Genomic DNA, 12,085 nt, shown 5'->3' with positions numbered 1-12,085 from the left:
GTGAGGCGAGTCCCCGGTTCCTCGGTTACCGAAGGATAAGAAGCAGATGCTATGCTCCTTTAGCATGAGAGGTTGTGCTAGGGGATCCAAACGTTTTTGACCCTACAGAGGAGTGGCCTTTCAGAGGACTCAACCTTTCGGTAGGTTTCAGTCCTTTCATCCCAGACGGGGCACAGACTCTGGTAGTGGAATTCCTCCCAAACTTCCCAATGAAGGTGTGTCAACTCACTTCAGGGCCCAGGAGATAGAGGGTTGCCTATTTCTCTTTTATCAGAGGTGGGTCAAAATCACATCAGACCAGTGGGTCCTGGAAGTAACACAAAATGGATATGTGATGGAGTTTCTCAGTGTTTCTCAGGATGTGTTCATGGTGTCTCCCTGCCACTTCCCATAGAAGAAGAAGGCAGTGGAATGTATATTGTCAAGGCTTCTCAGTCTGAGGGCTGTGGTTCCAGTGCCCATGCCTCAAGAAAATATAGGCCGATATTCCATTTATTTCGTTGTACCCAAGAAGGAGTACTCTTTTCATCCCATCCTGGATCTCAAAGGGGTCAACTGTCATTTGCAGGTTAATAATTTTTGCATGGAAACCTTGCGCTCAGTGATAATGGCAGTGCAGTCGGGGGAGTTTCTGATATCCTTGGATCTGTCTGAGGTGTACCTGCATATTCCCATCCAGCTAGAGCATCAACATTTTCTGTGATTTGCGGTTTTGGAACATCATTATCAGTTTCTAACTCTGCCTTTTGGTCTGGCCACTGCACCCAGAACTTTTTCCAAGGTTATGGCAGTGGCAGCAGCAGAGTTGAGAAAGGATGGTACACCCATACTTAGATGATTGGCTGATTCAGGCCAAGACTCTGGAAGAGAGCTTCTGATGTCGCACAAGGTGATCTATTTGTTGCAGGAGCTCGTTTAGATGGTGAACTGGTCAAGAGCAGTCTTCAGCCATCTTAGTCACTAGAGTATCTCGGTGTTCGGTTTGACACAAAGCAAGGTAGGGTTTTCCTGCCTGAAGGTTGTATTCGGAAGTTGTTGACTCTGGAGGCTTCCTTTTCTAGATCTGCTGGTGACTTTTTGCTATGCGAAGGTTCCTCAATTCTTCAGTCATAGGAGAGATCTAAAGTCATTGGGCATCAATTCTCTCGTGCAAAATGGCCGGAGGCAAACTGCTGTATGCTGTTCCCTCATGGTCCATGTTGGGCAGAATGGTTTGGAGAGTCACAGAGGAATGGTGCTTCTGGTGGCACTAGATTGGCCCAGAAGACCATGATATGCGGATCTGCAAAGACTTGGGGTGGACTCCCCCCTCCGGCTTGTGGTGCACAGGGCTCTGCTGCGGCAGGGGCCTGTTCTTCACGAGGATCTGACTCGACTTTGTCTTATGGTATGGCCCTTGATAGGGCTCACTTGCTGAAGCATGGATATTCTAATGTGGTGACTGCCACCTTGCTGCGAGCTAGAAAGTTCTCCATTTCTTTAGCCTGTTTGCGGGTTTAGCGAGTGTTTGAGGCTTGGTGTAAGATTTTATTTATTTATTTTATTTATTTAGTTTTATATACCGACAACCGTTTGCACATTGTGCCGGTTTACAGATAACTTACAACCAGATTATATGTAGGCAAAGCCTTTACAAGGAACAGTGTGTAACATAAACATAGTAACAGAGTAATAACTAGGTAACTAGGGGAGGGAGGGGTGGGGATGATCGAGACAGAGGGGGGAGCAGGGGGAGGGTAAGACAGATACAAGAGGAAAAAATATGTACAGGGAATATGTACAGGGGTTTGATTGAGGGGTTCTTCCTCATTTGGTTAAGATCCCGCTTATTTTGGAATTTTTGCAAGATTGATTGAATAAAGGGTTGACCCTTAATTTCTTAAAGATACAGATAGCGGCTCTTGCCTGTTTCAGGCGTCAGGTAAATAGTGGACCCTTTTCGGCTCATCCAGATGTAGCCCATTTATTGAAAGGAGTGAAACATTTTCATCCTCCCTTACAGTTACCAGTGCCCTTGTGGAGTCTTAATCTGGTTTTGGATTTCTTAGCGGGCCCTATTTTTTGACCACTGTGTAACCTTTCCTTGAAGTTATTGACCTTGAAAATGGTGTTTCTTGTGGCAATTTGTCTGCACATAGAGTATCCAAGCTTCTGGCCTTGTCTTGCCAGGAGTCATTCCTTAGCGTGACTCTAGGGGCAATACAGCTGCGTACTGTTCCTTCTCTTTTTTTGCCAAAAGCGGTCTATGATTTTCGCTTGAATCAGTCCCTTTCCCTGCCATCCCTGGATAGGGATAGAGAAGCGGAGGTATGTCGCCTGTTGCAACCCTTGAATATCAGAAGACATATTGTGAGAATTCTGGAGGTTTCTAAACCTCTCAGGAAGATAGATCACCTCCACGGTGGAAGAATACAGGGCGAGCTGGATTTGTGGGCTACATTAGTTCTCTGGATTAAGGAAGTAGTCATGGCCACGTATGTAGAGACTGAGCAGCCATTGACTAGTCAGGTTAGGGCTCATTCTACTAGGGCTCAGACAATGTCATGGGCTGAAGTTTGATTGTTGTCTCCCATTGACATTTGCCGAGCCGCAACATGGTCCTCTTTATACACCTTTTCTAGGTATTATCATCTGAATGCACAGGCCCGGGAGGACGCAGCCTTTGCATTTGCGGTTTTGACTGGACCATGGGCAGCCTCCTGCCCTGTTTGGGGGTAGCTTTTGTACATCCCACTTGCTTTGGATTCACCTGTCTACATGCTGACAAATGAGAAATTACTACTTACCTGATAATTTTCCATTTCTTTAGTATAGACAGGTAGATCCACCTTCCTGCCCTTGGCTGCTAGCAGGTTGTGCTATTGTCCTCCTGCATGGCTGGGTGTTTCCACAGGTTACTGGTAAGTGTTAATCCAGTCCCTAGACTAGTGTTAATACATTTTTGTCTGATGTCATTGTTTCTTGTTGCTGAGTACTGGAATGGTTATCTGTTATTAATCGAGCTTTTGTTAGTCTGTCCACAGTTGACTTTTACAGAGAATACAGGCAGGCTAATATCACTGCAGGAGTATATATACTGTGATGTCAGGTTTGCTCTGTCTCCATGTATTGGTAGAGGTGCATAACCCACTTGTTCCGGATCCATCTGTCTATACTAAAGGAAAGGAAATTATCAGGCAAGTAGTCATTTCTCATTTGACTATAATAGCTTCTTCCTCACTTTTAATTATTCTGGAGTTTTTTGATCATCTGCAATTTTTAAGGCATGGTATATCCCATTCAACAGTTTTTAGTTAGTATGTTTATTTTTAAAGAAACTATAGATTAATACCACCACTCCCAATCAATAAAAAAAAAACCATCCACTGCAGACGTAATTGCAAACAAGAAGAATTAATAACAGCCATAGCGACCGACATCAACACCCTTGACCTAACTGATGCAGATACGGCACTCACCTCCTGGAACCACATCACCAGCATGATAGCCGATAAACTCTGCCCTATACAAGTGTGCAAAATCGACACATCTAAAAGACACAAACAACCCTGGTATACTCTAGAGTTAAAAAATATGAAACACAATCTCTGAAAGCTCGAAAGAACTTGGGGCAAAGATTCCACCCCTGCACAACTGACCAAGTTTAAATCTTACCTTCACACTTTCCGAGTAGCAATCGATAAAACTAAAAGAGATTTCTACTCACAAAGAATCCACCACCTCCAATTCAATGCACGAGCCTTATTCGAATTAGTAAGCAACTTAAAGAAATCCAGCACACCCTCCGCACCTGACATAGATGACCAGGCCAAATGTGAAGACCTAGCCGCCTTCTTCCACAAATAAATAGACAACATTATGTCACGCTTCCCCCTCTACACAAACACCCACCAAAACCCTTCAGTGCCATACTACTGCTAGTCTCTCCACATTTGAAACCACCTCGTCATTAGAAATTGAATCCATTTTTTAAAAAATCAGACCCTCTACGCACCCCTCAGACACCATCCCTGGAACCATCGCCAAACCCATCTCGAACATCATAAACAGATCCATTGTACTTGGCAGTATACCTAAAAACCTTAAACATGCCATTGTAAAACCCATCTTAAAGAAACCTTCCATGGACCCCTCCGATCTCGCCAATTTCCGCCCTATCTCCAACCTGCCCCTGATAACAAAAATCCTAGAGAAATAAATCAATCGGCAACTATCAGACTATATGGATGAACATAATATTCTCTCTCCTTCGCAATATAGGTTTCGCAAACACCACAGTACAGAGACCTTGCTCATTTCAATCTCCGACCATATCCTAAAAAGCTTGGATAAAGGTCTTTCACACATCCTAATTCTTCTTGATATATCCTCCGCGTTTGATACTGTCAACCACCATGTACTATTAGAACGCCTCACTGACATCGGCATCACAGGCTCTGCCTTACAATGGTTCCAATCCTACCTGACCGAGAGACGATTTAGTGTGCAAATTGGAAAATGCATTTCCAAACCTATTGCTCTAGCTCAAGGCGTACCCCAAGGCTCATCTCTTTCCTCCTCACTTTTCAATATATACCTCCTCCCCCTCTGCCATCTCCTTTCCAAACTAGGCCTTCCGCACTTTATATATGCGGATGATGTGCAGATACTGATACCTGTAATGAACACAATACACAAAGCCATCGAAACCTGGAAATTCGCCCTCACGGTCATCAGCACCTTGCTATCTAACAATTTTCTCACACTCAACACTGCTAAAACAGAGCTCATCCTCATTTCACCCCACAACATCAAACTTCCTCTACCATTGAACAATGCTCCCTCTACTAATATCACCTTCCCACTACACGTGCTCAGCCTCGACTTCACCCTTGACAATCATTTTAACTTCAAAAAATTCGTCAATGCTACTCTTAAAGACTGTTTCTTCAAATTGCACACACTGAAAAGACTCAAAACCCTTTTACATCTCAATGATTTTCGTACAATACTACAAGCCTTCATCCTATTGAAAATCGATTACTGTATTTCTATGCTTCTGGGCTTACCTAAATGCACCATCCAACCCCTACAACTACTCCAAAATGCAGCAGCCCGTATCCTCACCAACATCCACACAAATGACCACATAACCCCCGTACTCAAACATCTGCATTGGTTACCCGTATCATCAAGAAATACATACAAATCTCTCACTCTAATACACAAATCCCTTCACAACCAAAACATGCACTGGTTTAAAGAACATTTCACCTTTCATATCAATGATAGGACCCACTAGAAAACAGTACCTGGCTACTCTGCATACCCCCTCACCCAAACTTACTAAACTTCGCTTCACCAAAGAAAGGGCCTTCTCCCTAGCAGGGCCTTCCCTTTGGAACAAGCTACCATCCTCACTCTGCCAAAAAACTTGTCCTAAAATATTCAAGCAGAACCTTAAGGACTTGGCTCTTCAAGCAAGCTTACACCTAACTGCTCGCCCTTGTCATTGCTGCCCCTGCCACCACCTTACAATCCCCTCTCCTTGACACCCTGCGTTTCCCTTCCCTGCAACCCCCTAACAGTTTTAAAATCTTCTCCTATGCATTCTACTCACCACCTTCTGTAATATCTTCACATATGCTTCAAACCAAAGTACAATATGTCAGTATAACCTCAGTAGCCTTTGATAATGCAACCTGTCTTAACTCCCATGCTAGCTAATATCTGTATATAATGGGGCGGATTTAGGCGAGCAGGGCCCTGCGCGCCGGTGAGCCTATTTTACATAGGCCTACCGGCGCGCGCAGAGCCCCGGGACTCGCGTAAGTCCCGGGGTTTTCTGAGGGGGGCGTGTCGGGGCGGGCCCGAACCGCGTGGCGTTTTCGGGGCGTGTCAGGAGCGTTCCGGGGGCGGGCCCGGGGGCGTGGCTACGGCCCGGGGCGGTCCGGGGGCGTGACCGCGCCCTCCGGACCCGCCCCCAGGTCGCGTCCCGGCGCGCTAGCGGCCCGCTGGCGCGCGGGGATTTACGTCTCCCTCCGGGAGGCGTAAATCCCCCGACAAAGGTAAGGGGGGGGTTTAGACAGGGCCAGGCGGGTGGGTTAGGTAGGGGAAGGGAGGGGAAGGTGAGGGGAGGGCAAAAGAAAGTTCCCTCCGAGGCCGCTCCGATTTCGGAGCGGCCTTGGAGGGAACGGGGGTAGGCTGCGCGGCTCGGCGCGCGCCGGCTATACGGAATTGATAGCCTTGCGCGCGCCGATCCAGGATTTTAGCGGCTACGCGCGTATCTACTAAAATCCCGCGTACTTTTGCTTGCGCCTGATGCGCCAGCAAAAGTACGCCTATTCGCGCGGTCTGAAAATCTACCCCAATATGTATATAATTTTGTAGATAACTTGTACTTAGTGCCTCCTTCTAAGAATGTGATGTTAAATATAGTCAACCATTTCTCCCTGTCCTTTGATCCTTACCTCCTCTCCCTCCCCCCTCAGTTCTCCTCCCTCCCCCGCCCGCTTGCTCCCCACCTCCTAGCCCCTCCTTCGCCTTTGCCCTCCTTAATTTTCCTTTAGTTCTTTTGTTTCCTAAGATTACTTCTTCCTAAGACTACTTTTTCCTTCAGTTCTTTGTTCCTTGTTAAGCCTGTTGCTCATTTTTGTTTTTTGTGACCCGATGAGATGTTCCCAACGTTCGTCGGTATATAAAAGCTGTTAAATAAATAAAAATAAATAGATTAAATAAAGTCAGTCCAATAAAAGCTGAAATTGAGCACATACAGTAATTTTTCCATTTATAAAGTATGTCTTCAGATGTGACCTGACGTTAATGGCTGTTTTCTGAGAAAACTGCTTGCATCAGAAACAACATTTTAATTTTAAAGCTACATAGAGGTCTATATTCAAAAGTATTTAGCTGGATAACTCAGAAGTTATCCGGTGAAATGAATATTTGGGAACTTATCTAGCTAATTTCTAGCCAGATAACCTTTTATCCAGCTAAAATTTGGCCAGATGAGTAGGGGCATTTCAGGGGTGTAACTGAAGGGGCTAAGTTAGCCAGATGAATTATTTGGTTAAGTTTTGTTGTCCCCGAGACCTGTCCTAAAGTTGGCTGGATAAACTTATCCAGCTAATTTTAGAATAGCTGAATAATAGATCACAAGATCACAGAAGATGTAGCAAATAAGCTCTGCCCATCTATCTCGAAAAGAATTAACCCCACAAAAAAAGGAAACCAACCTTGGTTCACCCAGGAACTCAAACAGTTAAAACAAGAACTACGTCACAAAGAAAACAAATGGCGTAAAGCCCCTTCCCCCTCCACGCTTTCATCATACAGAGGAACCTTACATTATTACAGGTCATCAATTTTAAAAGCTAAAAAAGTTTTTTACGCAAATAAAATCCATGACTTCCAATATGATGCGAAGGCTCTCTTCTCATATGTGTCTCAAATTACAAAGTCACTACCACCACCGATCCCAGACAAACAAGCTCAATCCAAGGCAAATGAGCTAGCCATATTCTTTCAGCAGAAGATATCAAACACGATCTCCCTCCTCCCACCCAATACCAACACCCTCGTTTCATTTACCAATACCCATATGCTTAAGGAAGCCAAATTAGAAAACTTCGAATTAACTTCATCTAAAGAGATCGAATCCATTCTCAAGAAGCAGAAACCATCCAGCCATCCCACAGACAACCTACCAACCAAGCTACTTCTACTCATACCAAACACTATATCCGGACCACTGGCCAACATCATAAACTGCTGCTTAACCCAAGGACTGTACCCAAACATCCTAAAAAACGCCTCTCTCAAACCCCTCCTTAAGAAACACAACTTAGACCCTAGTGAACTAGCTAATTTCCGCCCTATATCGAATCTTCCATTCTTAGCCAAACTCACAGAAAAGGTGGTTAACACCCAGCTATCAGAATATTTAGAAGATTACAATATTCTATATCCTTCACAATATGGTTTCCGCAAATCACGCAGCACAGAAACCTTGCTCATCTCCCTAACTGACCATATTATTATGGGACTAGACAAAGGACATTCTTTTCTTCTAATCCTTTTAGACATATCAGCGGCGTTCGATACCGTCAACCACGCCATCCTCCTGAATCGTCTATTAGACATAGGCATCTCAGGACAAGTCTACAACTGGTTCAAGTCTTTCCTTAGCGATAGAAGTTTCAAGGTCAGAATAAATAATAAAGAATCACCACCAACAAATTCATCACTTGGAGTACCTCAAGGATCCTCCCTGTCCCCCACCCTTTTAATATCTACCTCCTCCCCCTATGCCAACTATTAACAAGCCTCAACCTTATTCACTACATTTACGCGGATGATGTGCAGATCCTGATCCCCATAACGGAATCCATCACCAAATCACTCTCGATCTGGAACAACTGCCTACATTCCATCACTAATCTCCTCAACAGTTTAAATTTGGTCCTCAATGCTAAAAAGACCGAACTCCTCCTCATTTCCGCCTTCCAAGATAACTATCAGTCACAGGCCCAACATAACCACGCCCCTCTCTCATACTCAAGTTAGAGACCTTGGGGTTATACTTGATAACCGTCTTAACCTAAAGAGTATGATTAACACTATAACCAAAGACTGCTTCTTCAGACTACAGGTATTAAAAAGACTCAAACCCCTTTTATATTTCCACGACTTTAGGACAGTTCTTCAATCATTGATTTTTGCCAAAATAGACTACTGCAGCGCGCTCTTCACAGGATTACCCAACTCATCCATCAGGCCTCTCCAGATGATACAGAATGCGGCAGCTAGAATCCTGACAAGCACCAACCGGAATGATCATATTACACCCATCCTCCGAAATCTACACTGGTTACCAGTCAATTACAGAGTCCTTCACAAATCTTTAACATTAATACACAAATTCATCTATAATCTCCTTTATCTCGACCTTGAAATTCCATTAAAACTCCATACTTCTAACAGGCCAATGAGAGAAATATCCAAAGGAACGCTACAAGCCCCTCCAACCAAAGCCACACGACTCACCGCATCCAGGGACCGAGCATTTTCGACAGCAGGCCCAGCCATCTGGAACAACCTCCCTGCAGAACTTAGGCTGGAACCTTGCCTGCTAACTTTTAAGAAAAAACTCAAAACGTGGCTGTTCCGCCAAGCCTTCCCAGAACCCTGGGATACACATTAGGCGTTATCTACCCATGATTAATGGATCCTCCCCTCCTCTTGAATACCTTGACAGCATGGATACCGACTCTAACATGTGGACTATCTCTAGTCTGGACTACCTCTAGTCCGGAATTTGTTTCTCTCCCTTTAACTTAACTTTATATTTCTCTTCTAGCTTCCTAAGCTTCCAAGTTCACAGTCCTCGTTGTAATGTAACTTTGTTTTTTCTTCCTTTATCTAGTTATTTTACCCCTGTTCGATGTAAACCGTCCTGATATGGTATTTTAACCATGAAGGTCGGTATAGAAAAAATGTTAAATAAATAAATAAAATAAATATAGGCTAAAGTTAGCCTGTTTAAGTTTAGCCAGCAAACTTGCCAAGCCATATAGTGGCTGAATATGGACCTCACAGTTTTCAGTAGATAAATGTTTGTTTGTTTTTTTCTACATCTAGAAAATACCCCTCAAGGAGTTAAATTTAGATGAAGTGCATTATGTAGAGAAGGAGAGGGATACTTATCTATAGTATGAAATATTTCATCACCTTCTTACTGTGTTACAATTGAATGAGTAATTATAAAGCTACGGTATTTTGTTATAATAGTATAATAAAACATAATTAAAAAGTCCTTTTGTAACCCAAATCTGGCCTAGATGTCAATTATTCATGGTAACTGGAGCAAGCCTTTAGAATGTACCTGTTTTATAAACAGATGGAGGTAGATTTTCTATGCCTTATTGCATTGAATAAGAATAGGCTGATCATGAACCTCTTTAAATATTTAAGGTTCCAACATCACATTTGATGATACTCGATCAAAATCCTTTGTTGAGCCACACTGTTCTCTTGATTGATTTTTCCTTGTATGTCCTGTCTGTGTTGACTAGGTTGGAAACTTCAAGACCATTTATGTGCCTCTGAACAGCGCTGCATACATCTGGTATGTGCTATTCTAATGATGATGATGATGATGATAATTCTGCTGCTAGGGGGGCAGAGTATGGAACTTGCTGTGACCCATCTCTTCCATGTATTGATCTGTGGTGGCTGTGCTACTAATGCAAGTATGCACAAATTGACATTTTTGTTTATATTGTCTTACTGTATTACTTTATATCATTTGTGATAAAACCTTCATACAATTGTGTTCTAAAGTAGTATTCTGATTTTATATAGCAGGTTTTCTTTTAGAACTTATTTTTGTCAAATAAAAAAATTGATTAATATTACAACCAGCTTGTCTCGTGTATCTCTAAATTTGCACTATCAAAAAAAAAAGTGTCTCAGTTGATTTTTTTTGTTTTGTTTTGTTTTCCCATAGGTTATAGAAAGTATGGCAAATTGAAGTATTATCAACTGAACGATATACTTGGGGAACAGAGCATCAAGCATAAAACTGATTTTTTATTTAAATTCATCCTCTTGTTTTCATAAACAAACATTGTTATCTTACACCGCCTCTAAGTAACAGTAAAGATACTAGCTGAGGTGCAGCTATGAAACAGTTAAAAAGAAAAAGAAAGAGCAATTTTAGTGTTCAAGAAACACAAACTTTACTTAAAGAAATCAAAAAGAGGAAAGAAGTCCTTTTCTCAAAGCAGCTGAACACAACAATTAATGAGATGAAACGGAAGGCCTGGGAAGAGATAGCAGAGTGTGTGAATGCTGTAGGAGAAGGAGAGCAAAGAACTGGGACAGAAGTGAAAAGGAGGTACCTTGACTGGCGAGCGCTTATGAAAAGGAAACGGCTGAATTCAAATGTAAAGCTTCTCGGGTCAGAGTTCCATCTTCCCTCATCAGATATAGATGACTCTCTTAACGGAGAAATAGATGACAAGAGTGGGTTTGCAAATGAGTCATCCTTTGAATGGCAAAATATAACCGACTTCCGAGAAGCAAGCGGATCGTTGACAGGAGTCAAAGTAGAAGAAGAAGAGGAGGACCCTCAGAGTTTTGAAGTAAGTGCTTAATTTTATGAGAGATTTACAAATAAGAAAAACCTTTTGATGATCTTGAATTTTATTGAATATAAAATAAAACAGCCATAATTAAAACATAAAACAAATCAGTAAACTTAATTGCTATATCCACATTTCTTACAATAGGAGAACTTAGTGCAGTAATTTAAGTGCATACATATTGGCATTGCAACTTTAATACAGAATGAGAAACCCATGAAACAAGTTAAGTAGAGTCCAGAGCGAGTGCTGACTGCAGAATCTTCATCTGCTGGTGGTAAGATGGACTTGGGAAAGAGTACTTAAATCTTGAAAAAAATAATTCTTAAAGGGTTAAACTATTACTAGTATTCCTTGCAAATGTAAAGAATTATGTGTACTTAGAGATTATAGGCTTTGGATTAATTTTCTGAGTTAGTAAAAGTTAGAATTTGTTTGTAAGTGTTAGAATTGTGAGTTTGCAAAGGTCACTTACAGGCAGATACAGTAAAAATCGTGGGAGAGCGGGCGAGCGCCCGCTCTCCCGGCGCGCACATAGGACACTCTCTCCTGTGCGCGCGATACAGTAATTTAATTTATTTAAATTAGGGCCGGCGGTAAAAAGAGGCGCTAGGGACACTAGCGCGTCCCTAGCGCCTCTTTTCGGACAGGAGCGGCGGCTGTCAGTGGGTTTGGCACTCAATTTTGCCGGCGTCGGTTCTTGAGCCCGCTGACAGCCACGGGTTCGGAAACCAGATGCCGGCAAAATTGGGCGTCCGGTTTTCAAGCCTCGGGCCTATTTCAAAATTTTTTTTTTAATTTAGAGGGTGCACAGAAAAGCAGTTTTTACTGCTTTTCTGTGCACTTCCCCGGTGCCGGCAGAAATTAATGCCTACCTTTTGGGTAGGCGCTAATTTCTTAAAGTAAAATGTGCGGCTTGGCCTCATATTTTACTTACTGAATCGCGCGGGAATACCTAATAG

General features: G+C 42.8%; 1 protein-coding gene across 5 annotated transcripts in view; it reads left to right on the top strand.

Annotated features, from left to right (window-relative positions):
- The window catches only part of MSANTD4 (Myb/SANT DNA binding domain containing 4 with coiled-coils), a 43,201-nt gene that overhangs the window by 13,671 nt on the left and 17,445 nt on the right, over nt 1-12,085 (top strand). For 2 of the 5 annotated variants that reach the window (XM_029602433.1, XM_029602435.1), the window contains exons 2-3: nt 10,053-10,105; nt 10,487-11,123. In XM_029602433.1, coding sequence (XP_029458293.1) covers nt 10,662-11,123 — 462 coding nt within the window. In that variant the 5' untranslated portion in view covers nt 10,053-10,105; nt 10,487-10,661. Of the gene's footprint in view, nt 1-10,052; nt 10,230-10,486; nt 11,124-12,085 lie in introns of all 5 variants that reach the window. The other 3 variants (XM_029602432.1, XM_029602434.1, XM_029602437.1) reach the window with 2 other exon arrangements.

The sequence above is a fragment of the Rhinatrema bivittatum genome, chromosome 5 (genome assembly GCF_901001135.1).
Source record: "Rhinatrema bivittatum chromosome 5, aRhiBiv1.1, whole genome shotgun sequence".
Taxonomy (NCBI): Eukaryota; Metazoa; Chordata; class Amphibia; order Gymnophiona; family Rhinatrematidae; genus Rhinatrema; species Rhinatrema bivittatum.
This window is presented reverse-complemented; position numbering and strand designations above follow the sequence as displayed.